Raw genomic sequence first — 19,157 nt, 5'->3', positions numbered from 1 at the left:
ATTCCATAAATGTAAGGAATAGATAAGCCTGCACCCGTTTTTGAAAAGCAAATCTATCTAGACAATATATATTCGATAACACACTTTAAGTTTGGCCACTAGATGGTGGCATATGTTTCCATCTTTATTTTAAGCAGTCTTGCAGACTTAGTGAATTTGAAGGCCAAGAAATTACTCATTATTTTTGACATAGAAATTTATCGACTTTTTAACTTCTCACAGGACAAAAACATAATATTTATCACTGATGATACAAATATTTAACGACTTCAGCACAATCTCTTTAAGACCTTTCACAAATTTAAACTGCCAACACAGATTGTATGTAATTCTCACTGTAAAAATGACAACCAAACGTGGAGGAAATTTCGACTATTTTAAAAAGAAATTAATCATAGAAATGTTTTTATGCTCGACCATGCCGAAATGTAGTAATTATACACCTGGTAGCAGTCCTTTAATGCATGTCATTAAAGTACACCTACTCATTAAAGTACAGGTGTTCAGCCAATGACAACTCAGCTTACAGGTGTTCAGCCAATGACAACTCAGCTTTGTACCGTTATAAAACCGCAAGTATCGATTATTCTCGGATATGCAATCGAAAGAGAATTAGCGAAAAGTCACGGAGGCTGGAAATCCAATACTGTCGCAGAAGGTTATGTTCTGTTACTATAATAATTAGCGTTAATTGTAAATAATATTCAAATAAATTCAATTTGTCATCTCGTTTTTCAATGTCGAATTCAATAATCAAGGTTATATCAAGTTTAACGGGTTACCCCAAGGTCAATGACATTATTGTTCCTCGGAAAAAATCAATACTTTCGCGTCTGCGCACATCTCACAATTCACGACCTAGAACAAGGTCACTTCCGATCTTGTCAGATACAAATAAAATGTATACATCTGAATAATTTCAAGTTAGAAATATGGTCGAGCATAAAAAGTCGTATGAAACTTGCCTATAATGGTAATTAAGATTGCTTGTATAAATATTATGAAACTCGCTTGCGCTCGTTTCATAAATATCCATACTTGCGTCTTAATTACTATCATTATAGGCTCGTTGCATAATGTACTATTTGCACATCTTGCACTTTCATGTGCTTATATTCAAAGAATTCTTATTAGGATAAAGTTGTCCTTTATTAATGTTGCTGCAGTTTGTATGTACTTAGAGAATATCATATCTCCAAGATATCACGATGATAAAATAAATATAAGAATAAAAGAACTGACAAAAGCAAATGACTTATAAAGGAATACAGTGAAGAAAAGAGCTAGAAGTCAAAAAAAAAGAGAGAGAGAGAGAGAGAGAGAGAGAGAAGTGTACTCGATCAACTAATTTCACGATTAGGTACTTGTCTAGCATGTTACTCAACAGGCTATGGAACTCTCTAAAGGTGTGTAACAAGTAACAATTTAGACTTATCAGGATCAAGAGAAAGTTCAAAAGATAAAATCTTGAAAATTAACGCCAATTCGACAGGGTTTTCAGGTGGATATTAATTTTTCTATATATCTAAATTGATCTCATGAAATTTTAACAAAATCGGTATCAGTACACTGTGGGCTCCCTTTGTAAGTAGAATGTTATTATGATAGGCTAATTCAAAATTATTTATGTGAAACTGAAGTTCAAACTTAGCTTATTTAAATATAATGTCTTAAAATATCATGAAGAATAAACTCACTGATACAATATCCTATATTATTCTTTACTATTACTGAAATTATAATTAATTTTATGTAATTGTTGTCACAATCCAACTTAAATATGAAAAGAAAAAGTAACAAGAGTATGCATTAATTATAGTCTACTGGTCTGTATTCCCTTGGGCACTTCCATTTGTATAACATTATGATTTCCTGCCTCAGGTATCTGTTTACTGAGCCACCATGTTGAATATTTATCGAATACTTACTGAGTTATCAGATCATTTAATTTCAGGTAAGTTATAGGAAGGTTTATATAATCAGTAACTCCTATTCGACATTTCAAAAACACTTATTGAACAAATAATGCTATCGAATAGATATCTGACATTCCAGAAATCGGCCATTAAAACTCAAGATGTGTCATTACTTTTCATTTTTTTTAAATGTGATTTCTGTGTGTGAATTAAATTAGACTCTTAGACCATTGAAATTTCACGCGAAAACTACATGCTAGAACAAAGAATTTTTATGTATGACACAATGTGAAAACCAACATGTTGAGACAAAGGCAATTTTGAGAGACTCACTGGTGTTCCAGTTCGAAGTAGACAGACAGAATAAGGGAAACGAGATCACTAAATGCTACAATTCCCAAGCCAAAACGAAGAGTTATAATAGAACAAGAGTTATAATAGATTTAATTGGTGCATCATCGGAACATTTTTCAAAGAAATCTTTACATCATGCTTCACAGAAAGCAGGAGTTTCAAAAACCTCAGCTCATAAGGCTACGAAACTTATAAAACTGAAACCTTACAGAGAGGCTATAGTCCAAGAATTTGAACAAGTTCTATTAAACAGGTTAGTACATCATGAAATAAAAGTATAGTTGTATGAATGTTATTAATAAAAGTTATATATGACAAACTACGCGCAAGGTAATTACCACTGTCTACATTATGCACTGAGAAACTATGTGGGAGGTTACAGATCAAAATTATTGTTGTCTATGCCACGCACACGCATGTGTTTTATTAATCCAGATCCGAGCTGAACATATCCCACCTTTAGAGAAACTTTTCGTCCAAGTCATACCTGGCTGGGGTGCAAACTGTCCACAGGGTCCAACAGCTGCCAAAGTGGTTTACCCTTCTGTTTCCAGTCCCACATCACACTCAGCACAGGATTGTCCAGGTAACGCAGTGAGAATGTTGCAAACCGTTCCTTGGCCACTATGTTCTTCAACACCAGGGTCAGCTTCTGTGCTCGCTGCAAACACATTTTTAACACTTATGTACTTCGTTATATAATATATTGTTGAATGACATTATGTATATTAGAATGCTTCGAGTCTAGAGTTTTCTGTCCCTGATTCAATCATCATGTCATATTTCACTGACAGGGAGAATAATTAGAGTGACTAGAGTCAATGACAGCTGAGAAGTCGGTCATCTTGAATCCGGTGTGGCTTAGTGGATAAAGTGTCAGTACGTAAAGCTGAAAACCCGGGTTTGAGTCCCAGTGCCGGAGACAATTTTCCTGTTCTACTGATTCTTCACAATAAGGAATCGCAGAATTACTGCATTGAAACTCCATATGTACTTCGGTACATCTTAGTAATATGATAAAGCATAAGTAATCATTTCGTGATTCAAGACGGCAGCATATTCAGTCAGACCCTGGCCATTTAGTCACTCGTAATGAGTGCACCTCTGTATTTGTGGTTCGACATTGTGTCTACTGTCACATATACTGTGACACGGTATACGAGGGCAGGCCAATAAAGGGGAACCCAGTAGGTAGAACTTAAAAATGAGAGGGATTCAATTCGACATTGGGACTTGAATCTGGTGTAGCTTAGTGAATAAAGCGCCAGCACGTAAAGCTGAAAATCTGGGTTCGAGTCCCGGTGCTAGAGAGAATTTTTCTCCATTCTACCAATTGTTCACTATATGGAAAAACAGAATTACTGCACTGAAACTCCATAATATGTACTTTGGTACATCATAGTAATATGATAAAGCATAAGTTATCACTTTGTGATTCAAGACAGCGCAATATTCTGTCGGACCCCGGCCATTCAGTCACTCGTAATGAGCGCATCTCTGTATTTGTGGTTAGACATTGTATCTACTGTCACATATAATGTGACATGGTACACGAGGGCAGGCTAATAAAGGGGAACACAGTAGGTAGAACTTAAAAATGAGAGGGATTCAATCCAACATCGGGAATTGAATCTGGTGTGGCTTTGTGAATAAAGCACCAGCACGTAAAGCTGGTAACCTGGGTTCGAGTCCCGCTGCCAGAGAGAATTTTTCTTCATTATATCGATTCTTCACCATATGGAAACTCCATATGTACTTTGGTACATCATAGTAATATGATAAAGCATAAGTTATCACTTTGTGATTCAAGATGGCAGCATATTCCGTCAGACCCTGGCCATTCAGTCACTCGTAATGAGTGCACCTCTGTATTTGCGGTTGGACACTGTATTTACTGTCACATATATACTGTGACATGGTACACGAGGGCAGGCCAATAAAGGGGAACCCAGTAGGTAGAACTTAAAAATAAGAAGGTTTCAATTTTTATTTTTTTATTTTAGTAGGTTATTTTACGATGCTTTATCAACAGCTTTGGTTATTTAGCATCTGAATGAGATGAAGGTGATAATGCCAGTGAAATGAGTCCGAGGTCCAACACCATAAGTTACCTAGCATTTGCTCATATTGAGGGAAAAGCCCGGAAAAAACCTCAACCAGGTAACTTGTCCCGACCGGGAATCGAACCCGGGCCACATGGTTTCATGGCTAGAAATGCTAACCGTTACTCAAAGCATGGACAAGAAGGATTCAATCCTGAATCCAGCATTAGGATTGAATCCAGTGTGGCTTAGTGGATAAAGCGCCAGCATGTAAAGCTAGTAACCTGGGATCGAGTCCCGTTGCCAGAGAGAATTTTTCTTCATTCTATCGATTCTTCACCATATAGAAACACAGAATTACAGCACTGAAACTCCATATGTACTTCGGTACATCACAGTAATATGAGAAAGTGTAAGTAATCACTTTGTGATTCAAGACGGCATCATATTCTGTCGGGCCCCGACCATTCAGTCACTCATAATGAGTGCATCTGTGTACTTGTGGTTGGACATTGTATTTACTGTCACATATATTGTGACATGGTACACGAAGGCAGGCCAATAAAGGGGAACCCAGTAGGTAGAACTTAAAAATGAGAGGGATTCAATCCAGCATTGAGACTTGAATCCGGTGTGGTTTAATGGATAAAGTGCCAGCACTTAAAGCTGGAAACCTGGGTTCGAGTCCTGTTGCCGGAGAGAATTTTTCTTCATTCTACCGTTCTTCACCATATGGAAATGCAGAATTACTGCACTGAAACTAAAACTCATGTACTTCGGTACATCATAGTAATACAAAATAGTAAGTTACTAGTGTTAAAAAATTATATTTATTCCTTACATTATACACGAAATCGTCATAACAGGAAGTGGAAAAACTACAACCTTGCGAAGAGATGATTGTACTCTCAAGAAGTACTCATACTGTCATCTAAATGTACTATCAAGGTAAGGTATATAATAAAAACTATTGCAGTATAGTAATGTTCCCATCAACTAACGAAATATGAAGTGTTCCTAGCTTACTCCAATAAGATTTATTAGTAGAATGTCCTGGCTTTACCAACATATTATACTCACGATAAGTAAATCCAACTTTTTCATTACTTACGGCAAAGGAAAAAACTGGTAAGGCTGGGAAGCATATATAACTTATTTTTAATCTTTATATTATAATGATTTATGTTGTATCACCTAAGGTCCTCAAAAATCTATCGACACATCACGATCGATGGTTTTATACCACTAACAGCATACCACATAAATCGTATGAAAATATAGTAGAATCCCTCTTAACCGGCACCAATGGGGCCAGACAAGTTCTGGATACGACATTTTGCCCAATAATTGAATAAGTATTTAAAAAAATTACCTGTTCATATTTTATGAAATTGCAGCTAGGTATATGAAGCTTATTTCTCAGTCACTTGATCATAGCTAAATAACATAAAACTGTGATTTTCTTTATTAAAGTATATCACTTAACACAAAAGTACACTAATTTTCGGTTGGAATATTCACTGAACATGAAATTCGTGCGAACTTTCTAATGTGGTAACACTGACGGCCCAGGCTGTGGCAATCCATCCATGCGTTCTTTTGTGCCTGATAATGACAGGGAGATTCTTTACGTTTTTAAAGCACCTTGGATTTCGCTATTTTCCCCACCACTGTCAATGTCACTTTGTGTGTATCTGTAGCATTTCCGCATACCGTAAGAATTACATGATCATTGTTTTGTTCGAAGCCCTTAGACGACGTTTCTGTCGCACATGCCAGTGCTGTTGTAGGAAGACACCTTCATAATAAACCAGTCTCGTCAGTGTTACTAACATTACTCTCAGACACAATTTTCAAGAAACTGATTAATAAACTGATTCGCGGACACTTCGTTGGCACTTGTTTGTTCACCAGACATGTCTAGTTTTCGGATTCAATGCCTCTCTTTGAATCTGTTAAACCACCCAATGGAAAATCCACACTCACCTTGCAGTTTCATTTTGTGGTGCAATTCCTTGACTTTTTCTTGTAGCATCGGCCCAGAATGCACATTCTCTCAGATCTTTTAACTGTGATCCAATTCTTCACAGTGGGACTGATGTACAGTTTTCCGATTTTCCGCAACTTTCGTAGATTCAGTGTTACTTATGAATCACTGAAGTTGACTGTCTTGTTTCTTTATATCGTATAAAGTTGAACTTCCAACTTTATATTTGTTCATTAATTTGGATCTACTAACTCCTCTCTCTATTTTCTCGATTAATTCAAGCTTTTGCTTTAGTGTGAGGACGTTTCTCTTACACTTAGTGGTAGTAGCCAGTATCACACGAATGAAACTCTTACACGCTATAAGAACAGAGAATTTCACACTTTTCTATTTAGACTCATCCAATACCCTGTCGAAACAGGCGACTTCAAGTGGTAAATTTAAAGATATCATCTCTGTGCATTGTTTGTAAGACCCAAGTGGCAACTTATCGATGCTACCCTATCTACCCCAGGGACATAACAGGGTTTTCTGTCTATGTTCTCACACGTAAAAAATGTAAAGAGTAAACAATATGCGGCATGTTCGATTCACGAAAACCACTCACATCTTCATCCGACTCTTCCCTTTTGCATGAATGACTATTTTCTTCCTCCTAGCCAAAAGTGCCATTGTTTTGGTATTGCTGGTTATTTGGGTGCCGGCTACGAGGGATTTTACTGTATTAGACTCTATTAACCAGAAACTTGCCCAAAAGGGAACAGGAAGGGCACAATGCAACTCCCAACAAAATATTCGAAATTAAATAAGAATAAACAAGGGACGTTTTGCTTCCTTCCTGTCTCTAAAATGGTTCCTGTTGTGAAGGGCTAAAAAAAAGCTGTGGGCATTCTGAAAAGAATGTTTCTAAGAATGAACGAATTAGCACTTTCATAATATTATATTCATTTAATAAATGTTGACAATATGTTGACAATATGTTGAATATTGCAGAGAAAAAGAGCAGAAAGTTAAAACATTATTACTAAAAAGTAGGGGTGGTGGTTGTGGTAGCCATAACAATATGTTTTTCTTACAATAAGACTATTAAAATTAAATTTATCTCTGATATAAGCACTATAAAATCAGTTCCAGATAAAATTTAATTCTGTCCATAAATAAACACATTTAGCATTTCACACATTATCTATTCCCAGAAAAATGAACAAGAACATGCATACCATGGTGGCCATCTTACGCAGTGTCACATTGCCGTTCATCCATGCAGAGCAAGGACCCATTTCCATGCAGTTGAACCACGTGTACACGTCACGATAGTGAATATTGCCGTGTAGCTGCCCCAGTGGGTGGATTCTATTTTCCATTGTTGGGTATATGAAGCCTCCATCCACCAGACCTATTAGCATCACATGACTGCCAAATGGCAATGACGTGTTCAGCACGTTTAGAACATTCATCACATTGCGGTAGAATTCAGCAGGTGTGGTCATGTTAGGTAATGCATCTGAGAACCTGAGAAATCAAGTATTACAACAAATTATGTGCACAAAAGTACACTACAAAACACGTGAATATAACAAATACAATATAACAAGGTAAGTGTACAGACTAATATTATAACACAAAACAAGTGCACATAACAGGTAAAATATAACACACATGCACATAACTACAACATAACATAACAGTAACATGCCTAACAATCTAAAGATGTTAAACACAATTAAATAAAGAGAAGATGTTACAATTGAAAAAAAAAAAAAATGTAATAATCCATATCCATAAGTTTTATAATACATCAGTTAAATTATTGAATTGGAAACTGGTGCCTCTACCAGTGGCTATTCCTCCATGAAGAATATAAAGATGATCCCTACAGTTTTAATTTCGTGCTTCTGAGGATAGAAAATATATGTTAACTCCTACGAAAACATCTTAATTACAGATTTTGATTTTCAATGCATCCCGACATATTAATTTCCTTTAAGCTTTCACTATCTGTTGAGTTGTCGCCACTGCACAGGTCAGAAATATTTTCCGAGGAACCATTCAAATATCTTGCAGCAAACGGTATTTCTAACAGTGAAGTTAGCAGACAGGGGAGGAAGCGGAGAGCGGGAATGGCTTGAGTTTAACTGCATTTGAGGATATGACAGCATATCCTAATACTACGACCCTTCTTTCTGAGTGATGGAGACCCTGTCAGAGACTACAATAAGAACATTCAAGTACCCTTATAGCCTCCTTAAATGCAGTTCATTGGTCATTTTAAAAGAATAGAATAAACGAAATAATAAAAAAAATTTTAAATGATATAATATAAAAAATAAAATGAATAAAAAAACATTGCATAAAAATAAATAAAATAAGCTATAATAAATACAAGAATTAACAGGACTTTCATATGACAGGACAGCCGAAAGAATATCTGAAGTTGTATTTTATTATTTAGAAGAATTTAACTGTAGCAAGAAATTAATTGCACAAACGTATGACCGAACATCGGTAAATATCGGGCAGTGCAATGGAAAATGGCGAGGAGAATCGAACTTCACTACTAATAAATTGCCAGTTGCAGAATCGTGAGTCAAGGACTAATATAGGCCTACTTGTATTCATTTTGCAAGGTATATTATTATTATTATTATTATTATTATTATTATTATTACTAGCCGTACCCGTGCGCTCCGCTGCACCCGTTAGAAATAGATATAAAGTAATTACATAATTAAAATAGGACATTTGATCCAGGGAACATTCTTGTTTGATAGAAGGATAAATCGTTTAATATGTTACTTAATTCAAATTGCATCCAAATAATTAAAATGCGATCATTTTGGTCCAGAGACACTCATTTGGTGCAATGACAATTCCTTTAACATGTTTCTTAATTTTTATTACATGCAACCATAGTTTAATGAAGATTGACATCATTTAGATTTAATGTGTATATTTTATTTTACTTGTTATAGGTTTCCATTGAATTATGGTAATAACTTAATTTTAACCCTTGTTTTCTACGTATTCAGGAAATGGCGTTTGGCCCACTATGGTTCTGAACCCTTCAAATAACTTAAATTATATTATATAATATTACATTACATTACATATTATATTATAATTATATCAGAAGTTACTGTAATAACATTATAGCGTTATGTCCATCTAGAGAAACTACACTTTCCAATGGTGAATTAATAATTAATAATTATACAAATCGGTTAATTTAGCTTCCGATATTACTTCATACAAACACAGAAACATTCTCTGTAGGCTATCTTTCATAGCTTTCGATTGTTGCTGTCTAAGGCCCCTTATAGACGAAGTCATTTGTTTTTTAATTCATTACACGGCCTTAGATGGCAGTTATTTTAATTTTAAAACTTATCGGAAATTGTTTAAAAAAAACTTTTGTTATGTAACATTTTTCACAAAAATCAATAATAAGCGAGATATTTCGATTTATTTAATTCAGGCCCCCTTATAACCCCCCTTTTAAATAATGTATTTTGAATGCCATATAGCCTAAAATCTAAGTTACAACGAACTTAATTTATATTCCAATTTTCATCGAAATCCGTTCAGCCATTATCGCATGAAAAGGTAACAAACATACAGACAGACAGACAGACAGACATACAAACAAAAATTTAAAAAAAGCGATTTTCGGTTTCAGGGTGGTTAATTATATATGTTAGGACCAATTATTTTTGGAAAATCGAAAATTACCAGAAAAATTTCGGCTACAGATTTATTATTAGTATAGATTATTATTTTATAAGCTTGTACTTGCTATCTGGGAAAAAGAAATTGTACCAGAGCAATAGGAGTCCATAATCGTACCTATCTTTAAGAAGGAAGACAAGACTAACTGTAGTAACTTTCGAGGAATATCACTTTTGTTGACATTGTACAAAATTTTGTCCAATATTCTTTTGAGAAGATTAACTCCATATGTAGATGAAATTATTGGGCATCATCAGTGTGGTTTCAGGTGTAATAGATCAACTATTGATCAGATATTTTGTATTCGACAGATAATGGAGAAAAAATGGGAGTATAAGGGTACAGTGCATCAGTTATTCATAGATTTCAAAAAGGCATATGACTCGGTTAAGAGAGAAGTTTTATATGATATTCTTATTAAATTTGGTATTCCCAAGAAACTAGTTCGATTAATTAAAATGTGTCTCAGTGAAACGTACAGCAGAGTCTGTATAGGTCAGCTTCTGTCAGATGCATTTCCAATTCACTGTGGGCTAAAGCAAGGAGATGCACTATCACGTTTACTTTTTAACTTTGCTCTAGAATATGCCATTAGGAAAGTCCAGGATAACAGAGGGGGTTTGGAATCGAACAGGTTACATCGGCTTCTTGTCTATGTGGATGACGTGAATATGTTAGGAGAAAATCCACAAACAAATAGGGAAAACACGGAAATTTTACATGAAGAAAGTAAAGAGATAGGTTTGGAAGTAAATTCCGAAAAGACAAAGTATATGATTATGTCTCGTGACGAGAATATCGTACGAAATGGAAATATAACAATTGGAAATTTGTCCTTTGAGGAGGTGGAAAAGTTCAAAAACCTGGGAGCAACAGTAACAAATATAAATGATACTCAGGAGGAAATTAAACACAGAATAAATATAGGAAATGCCTGTTATTATTCGGTTGAGAAGCTTTTATTATCCAGTCTGCTGTCAAAAAATCTGAAAGTTAGAATTTATAAAAGTTATATTACCGGTTGTTCTTTATGGTTGTGAAACTTGGACTCTCACTTTGAGAGAGGAACATAGGTTAAGGTGTTTGAGAATAAGGTGCTTAGGAAAATATTTGGGGCTAAGAGGGATGAAGTTACAGGAGAATGGAGAAAATTACACAACACAGAACTGCACGCATTGTATTCTTCACCTGACATAATTAGGAACATTAAATCCAGATGTTTGAGATGGGCAGGGCATGTAGCACGTATGGGCGAATCAGAAATGCATTAGAGTGTTAGTTGGGAGGCCAGAGGGAAAAGGACCTTTGAGGAGGCCGACACGTAGGTGGGAAGATGATATTAAAATGGATTTGAGAGAGGTGGGATATGATGAAAGAGACTGGATTGATCTTGCTCAGGATAGGGACCTATGGCGGGCTTATGTGAGGGGGGGCAATGAACCTCCGGGTTCCTTAAAAGCCAGTAAGTAATTAAGTAAGTATTATTATTATTATTATTATTATTATTATTATTACTAATATTATATTATCTATACTAATAATAAATCTGTAGCCGAAATTTTTCTGGTAATTTTCGATTTTCCAAAAATAATTGGTCCTAACATATATAATTAACCACCCTGAAACCGAAAATCGCTTTTTTTTAATTTCTGTTTGTATGTCTGTCTGTCTGTCTGTCTGTCTGTCTGTATGTTTGTTACCTTTTCACGCGATAATGGCTGAACGGATTTCGATGAAAATTGGAATATAAATTAAGTTCGTTGTAACTTAGATTTTAGGCTATATGGCATTCAAAATACATTATTTAAAAGGGGGGTTATAAGGGGGCCTGAATTAAATAAATCGAAATATCTCCCTTATTATTGATTTTTTTTTAAAATGTTACATAACAAAAGTTTCTTTAAAAATAATTTCCGATAAGTTTTATTCCTTGAAAAATTTTGATAGGACTGATATTTAATGAGATAAATGAGTTTTAAAATTAAAATAACTGCCATCTAAGGCCGTGTAATGAATTAAAAAACAAATGACTTCGTCTATAAGGGGCCTTGCACAACAACAATCGAAAGCTATGAAAGATAGCCTACAGAGAATGTTTCTGTGTTTGTATGAAGTAATATCAGAAGCTAAATTAACCGATTTGTATAATTAATTATTAATTCACCATTGGAAAGTGTAGTTTTTCTAGATGGACATAATGCTATAATGTTATTACAGTAACTTCTGAGTGAATCGAGGACAGGTAAGATTAAAATAGCTTCTTATGCACAGAAAACTTGATAGGCTATTCTGTACATTCGTTTCCTGTATTTCCTAAAATAATTTTTATGACCAAATGAGTGGTCTCTGGATCAAAATGATAGCATTTTAATTATGCAAATACAATTTAAATTAAGTAACATAATAAACGATTTATCCTTAGCCTATATCAAACACGAATGTTCCCTGGATCAAATGTCCTATTTTAATTATGTAATTACTTTATATTTATTTCTAACGGGTGCAGCGGAGCGCACGGGTACGGCTAGTTATTAATATTAGTTTCTGTCTTGGTCATCAGTCGTCAATCTCATATCCTACATACAAAAAATATCACGATTCGCCGACTGGTATCTACTATATGCGTCTTAGTACAACACAATGAAATCAGTATGTACAGTGTGTTCTGAAAAAGGTTCCAAAGTTGAGAGAGGAAGTAGTATGCATCAAAACAAGAAATAAGAGTCCTATAAACGTGGGTCCTAAAATTAATATCTTCTGAAGAATGACCAAATGTTTACCATTACTGTAAGCACAGCATATCTCCTATACTGTGAGCTCTGTGACACATGTGCGTAAAGGTGCTGTTCCACTGCAATTCTGTGTGCCACGCATTTGTGCAGTATTGAAGTTCTCATATACTGTTCTGCACAGTTATTCAAGATTGTCTCCACCATTTCAAAAATAAATGGTCTTCGTCGCAAACAGTGTAATCAATTTGTGCGTGAATATTCTGTACGCAAATAATTTATGCTTATTTTCTTGTCTAGTATCCACCAATATAATTACTCAGAAGGTCGATATGCTTTTTCTTCGGCTTATGTCATTGTAGGTATTTAATTGAAGAAGCAAAAAGCTAAACCACTTTTTAACAAACTTGCTTATAGTGCTCATATTGTTAATTTTAATAGATTTAGGTGTGTTATTCATGACTGGCTAATCAAAAACACTTTTTACGATATAAATGAATTTATGGAAACTAGTGTTGATATAGTATTTTAGTTTGTTTGTTTTTCTTTTGACTTTGTCTATGTCTCTGTGATACAACTGTTTTTATCAATAAATCAATATGTGTTCCAGTAAAATTGGAACTCACAGTAACACTGAGATACCATGTTACTGGAGATTTCTTACTAGTCTGATGTATTTGTTCAAGGTGTCAAGACAATTGATATCTCGCATTTTCTCGTAAGTCTGTAATTCTTTAATATCCACATCGAAAGATAATTGTTTTAATTTATTATTCGTTATAATTTATTATTACTACTTAATAACCATTATGAGATAAAATCGTCTGTGTAGACCACCAAGTAAATGAACGTAAACTCTCAAAAATATTATGTAATACAAATTTTCTAAATATGTACTTGACACATTGTTTTTTGTTCATGTTAACACTTGTTTAAAATTTCAAACTATATTAGTTGCACAGTTAAAAGTGTTATAATTTAAACAGGTGTCACAGGTACATAACCTGTTTACATTATAACACTTTTAACGGTTCAACTAATATAGTTTCAAATATGTACAGCAAAATACATCGTAACCGGCACTTTTGGCTAGGCCAAAAAAAAAGTTTAAATCTGCCACATTGCCACAGCTGGGCCGTCACTTTTGCCACATTAGGAAGTTCGCACGAACTTTCATTTTCAGTGCATATTCGAATCTAAAATCAGTGTATTATTTATGTTGTGTGATGTGTTTTAATAAAGAAAATCCATACAGCTTTTATGTTTATTTAATTATGTTTGGGCCGTCACTGTTGCCACATTAAGAAGTTCGCACGAACGTTCGTTTTCAGTGAATATTCAAACCTAAAATTAGTGTATTATGTGATGTGTTTTAATAAATAAAATCCACACGGTTTTTATGTTTATTTAGTTATGTTCGGGCCATCAGTGTTGACACATTAGGAAGTTCGTAAGAACTTTAATTTTCAGTGAATATTCGAACCTAGAATTAGTGTATTATTTGTGTTGTGTGATGTATTTTAATAAGAAAAATACACACAGTTTTTATGTTTATTCAGTTATGAGCAAGTGATAGAGAAATAAGCTTCACATAGCTGCAGTTTTAACATTTGGCATCATGAAATACGAACTTTATATATATATATATATATATATATATGAAGTGTTTGTGTGTGTATATATATATATATATATATATATATATATACATATATACCAGTATTTATTCAAATGTCCGGCAAAATCTCGTATCCGGAACTAGCCTGGTCCCTTTGGTGCCGGATAAGAGGGATTCTACTATATTTGACTATCTGACATACATAAATTCACATACCAACAAAAATTAAATTTTTAGAAAGAATTAACATAATTAAAAGGATCATGGTTAATAAAAGAATGTAAAAGTAAGTTTTTTTTGTTTATAAATCAGACAAAATAATAAATAACTATTTAAACAATCTAGGTACTTAAAAAATGGTACAATTTTTTTATTCATCTTCAAAAATACAAACTTTACAAATCACTGTTTCATGTACCAAAACTCAGGACTTTCCTTGGCAGTTTCTTTACTTGATTCATCCATCGAGGTGCTGTTATTTGTGCAAACTGTCAAGTTAGAATATCGAGTATTTTAGGAGAAAAACGAAAGTATGGAGAAAAGAATTAGGTTCTCACAGACAGTGATGAAATAACTTTCTTAAATAATAAACTTATCATTTGTTCATTCCATTTACAACTATTTGAAACAAAGTACTTCACAGAACAAACAGTGGACACTAAATGTTTTCACTCCAATAACAGAAACTAAACTGAAGTGTGTGTACAGAGTGTGCACACAAGGTCACTGTATCCACCATTCTTCAGTGTGTGCACACAATATTCATGCTTGTTCACACGCTGTGGATTTCAGTAAGTGCCCAATTTGTGCATGTTCACTGAATACAATACACCAGAAGAAACATTTGTAGGTGCATTCTGTTGTAAATGAAATGGACAAATGAAAAATATTATTCATTTTATAAAAGAAATTGAAGTTAGACTTATAATATGGGATTCATCTCATGCAGATTACAAAAATCTAAATATGACGAAAATTAAGAGTTTGCAGGTTAGCTATAATGTTTGACCCAAGGGCTTCACAGTCGTGCAACATGTGAAGCAAAAAATGGAAGGAACAAAACAAGATAACGTATATATTTTTGCTGCTGGTGTTGCTGCCAAGTAATCAATCTTGCTGCTGGTGTTGCTGCCAAGTAATCAATCAATCAATCAATCAATCAATCTTCTTAATGTATCCAGCTGTTTGCTGACAACATAAAGTCCACTGTATCTATTCAGTTTTTGTTTTTCATGAGAAATGAGGGGTATTTTAATCGGTATTCATTATAGATGCCTGTTGCTAGTAACCAGAGTTGAAGTGTAGTCACTATATTTTTTATGATACATGGAGTCCCTCAGTGTAAAATTCTCCAGAGGTAAAATAGTCCCTCAATCAGATCTCCGGGTAGGAACTGCACTGAGAGACGCCAAGAATCGTACTATAGAACTTATTTGAAACACCAAAAGTCACACCGTCCAGTCAATTAGAGCCAAGTTTAATATTGCTGCCAAGTAAGAAAATTTAAAAACGAACATCAACTTTTAGCGCACAGGATTATCGACAATTTGTTATATGATGCACTCATTGGAAGTGGCAAATATGATAGTATCCCAATGCCGTCAATATCTTCAAGGACCCAGCTCTTTCCTCCATCATTTCGTTCTTCTCCTGAAAACACTCACTATTCTAACCTGATGGTTTGCACAAATAACAGTACCTTGATGGACGAATAAGCTAATTTTACATTATATTATTAACCAGGATCTTTATTTATGTTAACTCATTCCAAACACTTAATTTTTGTTGGTGCAGTTCAACAAGATGTGAGCAGAACAAATACAATACGAGATTACTGCTCGTAGAAAGTGAACAAAAAACAACATATATACACATATATACCCGGGTTCAAATCCCGGCGCCGGAGAGAATTTTTCTCCGTTCCATTACTCTTTCATCATATAAGACAATGAATATAACAAGTGAAGCACATTTGTCACAGAATATCTGTGAGCAAGTGCTATGTCACAGAATTTTAGACGGTAAGACCCTCTAATACTAGTTCAGACATGTACAGTATAAGAGAAAACAATGTACATACACAATTCTGATTTGCAACAACCATTTCTACCTGGATACATATTGTTAGAACGAACTGCATCATTGCTTGAAGTAGGTAACCTTCCTTTTTTTGCCCCAATTCTGTAAGCCAACCCTCATGCCTCTTCTCTAAGCAAGGCTTGCAGATATTTTAATGTAAAATAGGAGTGTGCTTGACATATCCTTACCTGTTGCATATATCATTGCCATACATTCCATACATCACAAGCAATGGCTTATCGTGGGTTTGGTTACGTGCGAGGCTCTTCACATATGTTATTCCATCATAGCTGGAAGCACCATTTCGAGACAGATTCTGGTAGTCACGATGGTTACACCTGTTACGTGCACGAAGTCTCAGGTACAAGGAATCTGTAATACCCTAGGTACACATACCAATAGATCAATGCACTCTTCACAACACATAAAAAATAAAATATTTTTAAGTTTAGTAATACAACAACACATTTCTTACTCTTACAAATGTCTCCACTAGAGTAATCATAATGTTTTGGGGAAGATAAGAGATGCGGCTACAGTTTTTAAGCTATAAGTGAGATAAATGCCACAGGATAATTAGTCCTCACTTCTTCTGGAATTTAAGCTCAAAAACTTAATGTTAGTAATGTTGTAAATTTTATGACGATATGTCAAGTGACAAACTGCTAGCACAGTTAAGATCCACTCCCACTTAGCAAAATCGAAACGAAAAGTCTGCTGCTGCTCACATGTAGTGGAATCGAACCAAACAGTGCTTTTGTGTTTTGTCATACAAAAGATGATAATTCTACACCAGATTTAGTAATTTTTCTTCGTTCATATAAATTGTGATTTTTGTATATGTACTATTTCAGCAATAACTTTCAATAGTAAACAAATTAAGTCACCAAGAATGGATGTGGTTCATTTGTTTTTTCACGAGATCTTATGATCATACTCGAAACAAGAAATTCTGTTCCAGCAGTGGAATAAATATTCTAGCTCCTGAATCCTGTTCTGTTCGATTTGATTCGATACACTGTGCTGCACCCCGCCACTTTCTGCTATCTTCCATTTAAATACATTTTGAAGAGAAATTCTGTTCAATTCGATTCCACTAAGTGGGAGTGGGCCTTTATGCAGACACTCTCTTCTTTCCTTACGAAAAAGTTATCTGAAATATAACAGAATATATATTATATATCCATTTTCTGTTGAATACGTAAATAAAATTAAGGACATTATGAAAATCAGTTAATAAATATGTTGTTGTTGTTTTCTAATGCCAGGCGTTTGACAATAAAGTCATTTGACCTCTTGCACTCCAATATTTTTCAAAGATATTATCATGGCCAGCCAATGAAGCACAGATTTTGAGGTGTTCTGAATCCATTTCTTGGTTTGAGTTGCACAATGGGCAGTTAGGGGACTGATATATTCCAATTCTATGCAGGTGTTTGGCCAAACAATCATGGCCTGTTGTCAATCTAAATGCAGCTACAGACGATTTTCGTGGTAAATCGGGAATTAACTGTGGATTTTGATGCAGAGAGTTCCATTTTTTCCCTTGAGATTGTGTTATCAAATTTTGTTTGTTGAAGTCTAAGTATATAGATTTAATCAATCTTTTCACAGAGTAATACGTAGATTTAGTAACAGGTCTGTAAGTAGCAGTGCTGCCCTTCTTTGCTAAAGCATCCGCATTCTCGTTTCCCAGGATTCCACAATGGGATGGTATCCATTGGAATACAATTCTTTTATTGAGTGATATTAATTGAGAGAGCATTTTAGTTATTTCTACTGTTTGAGATGAAGGTGTGTGTTTAGAGACTATTGATAGAATAGCTGCTTTGGAGTCTGACAATAATTTTTAAATTTATTGATGTGGCATAGAAGATTCCTGAGACTTTCACTTATTGCAATGATTTCTCCATCAAAACTTGTTGTTCCACACCCAAGAGATCTATAAAGTGAGAAGAGACACCACGTAACACCTGCACCGGCACCTTGTTCTCTGGAGATCAAGGATCCGTCAGTGTATAAATGAAGCTAGTTTTGTGGAGGGTACCTAATATTAATTGTCTCTAAAGACAATTGTTTTAGTATTTCAGTGTTTACTTCTGATTTTAGTATTTCTTCTGTTAAATTTAGATTATATTCTATATTTAATAGAGTTAAAGGGATTGGTTTAATTTGTAGGTTTTCTTTTAAATTCGGGATATTGATTTTCTGTTTTAATTCTTGAACAATGGATGTGAAACTTTTTTGAGTTTTCAATCTACAGAGAGGACTGTATGAATGCCAATTGTTTCCTGGTAATCTAATAAGTTTTTCATATTGAATCAGTGCTTTTTCTTCTATTGTCATTTTGATGCTGTTAATATTAGTGAGGAATCTCATAGAATCTATTGGAGTTGTTTTGATTCCACCAGTAATGAGTCCGAGAGCTTGGTTTTGAACATATTCTATTTCGTTTATGAAAGGTGAAGTAATTAAAATTTCTCCGCAGTATGTCAGCACTGGATGTATAAACATTTTGTATGTAGTGTTCAAAGTATTCCTAGAGCATCCCCATTTCTTTCCTGCTAGTCTTTTTAGAAGGGAGAATCTTTCAATAGTAAACAAATTAAGTCACCAAGAATGGTGAATAAATATGTGCAGGTCAGTACAACCTCGTCATCTGCCATTCTTATACAACTTCTCACTTTCTTGATTCCTGTGGTCTCA

General features: G+C 34.4%; 1 protein-coding gene across 2 annotated transcripts in view; it reads right to left on the bottom strand.

Annotated features, from left to right (window-relative positions):
* LOC138696094 (acyloxyacyl hydrolase-like) overlaps positions 1–19,157 on the bottom strand; it is a 49,409-nt gene that overhangs the window by 8,607 nt on the left and 21,645 nt on the right. For both annotated transcript variants that reach the window (XM_069820626.1, XM_069820627.1), the window contains 3 exons: positions 16,640–16,833; positions 7,520–7,811; positions 2,758–2,931 (listed from right to left, as the gene is read on the bottom strand). In XM_069820626.1, coding sequence (XP_069676727.1) covers positions 2,758–2,931; positions 7,520–7,811; positions 16,640–16,833 — 660 coding nt within the window. The remainder of the gene's footprint in view (positions 1–2,757; positions 2,932–7,519; positions 7,812–16,639; positions 16,834–19,157) is intronic.

The sequence above is a fragment of the Periplaneta americana genome, chromosome 3 (assembly GCF_040183065.1).
Source record: "Periplaneta americana isolate PAMFEO1 chromosome 3, P.americana_PAMFEO1_priV1, whole genome shotgun sequence".
Classification (NCBI taxonomy): domain Eukaryota; kingdom Metazoa; phylum Arthropoda; class Insecta; order Blattodea; family Blattidae; genus Periplaneta; species Periplaneta americana.
This window is presented reverse-complemented; position numbering and strand designations above follow the sequence as displayed.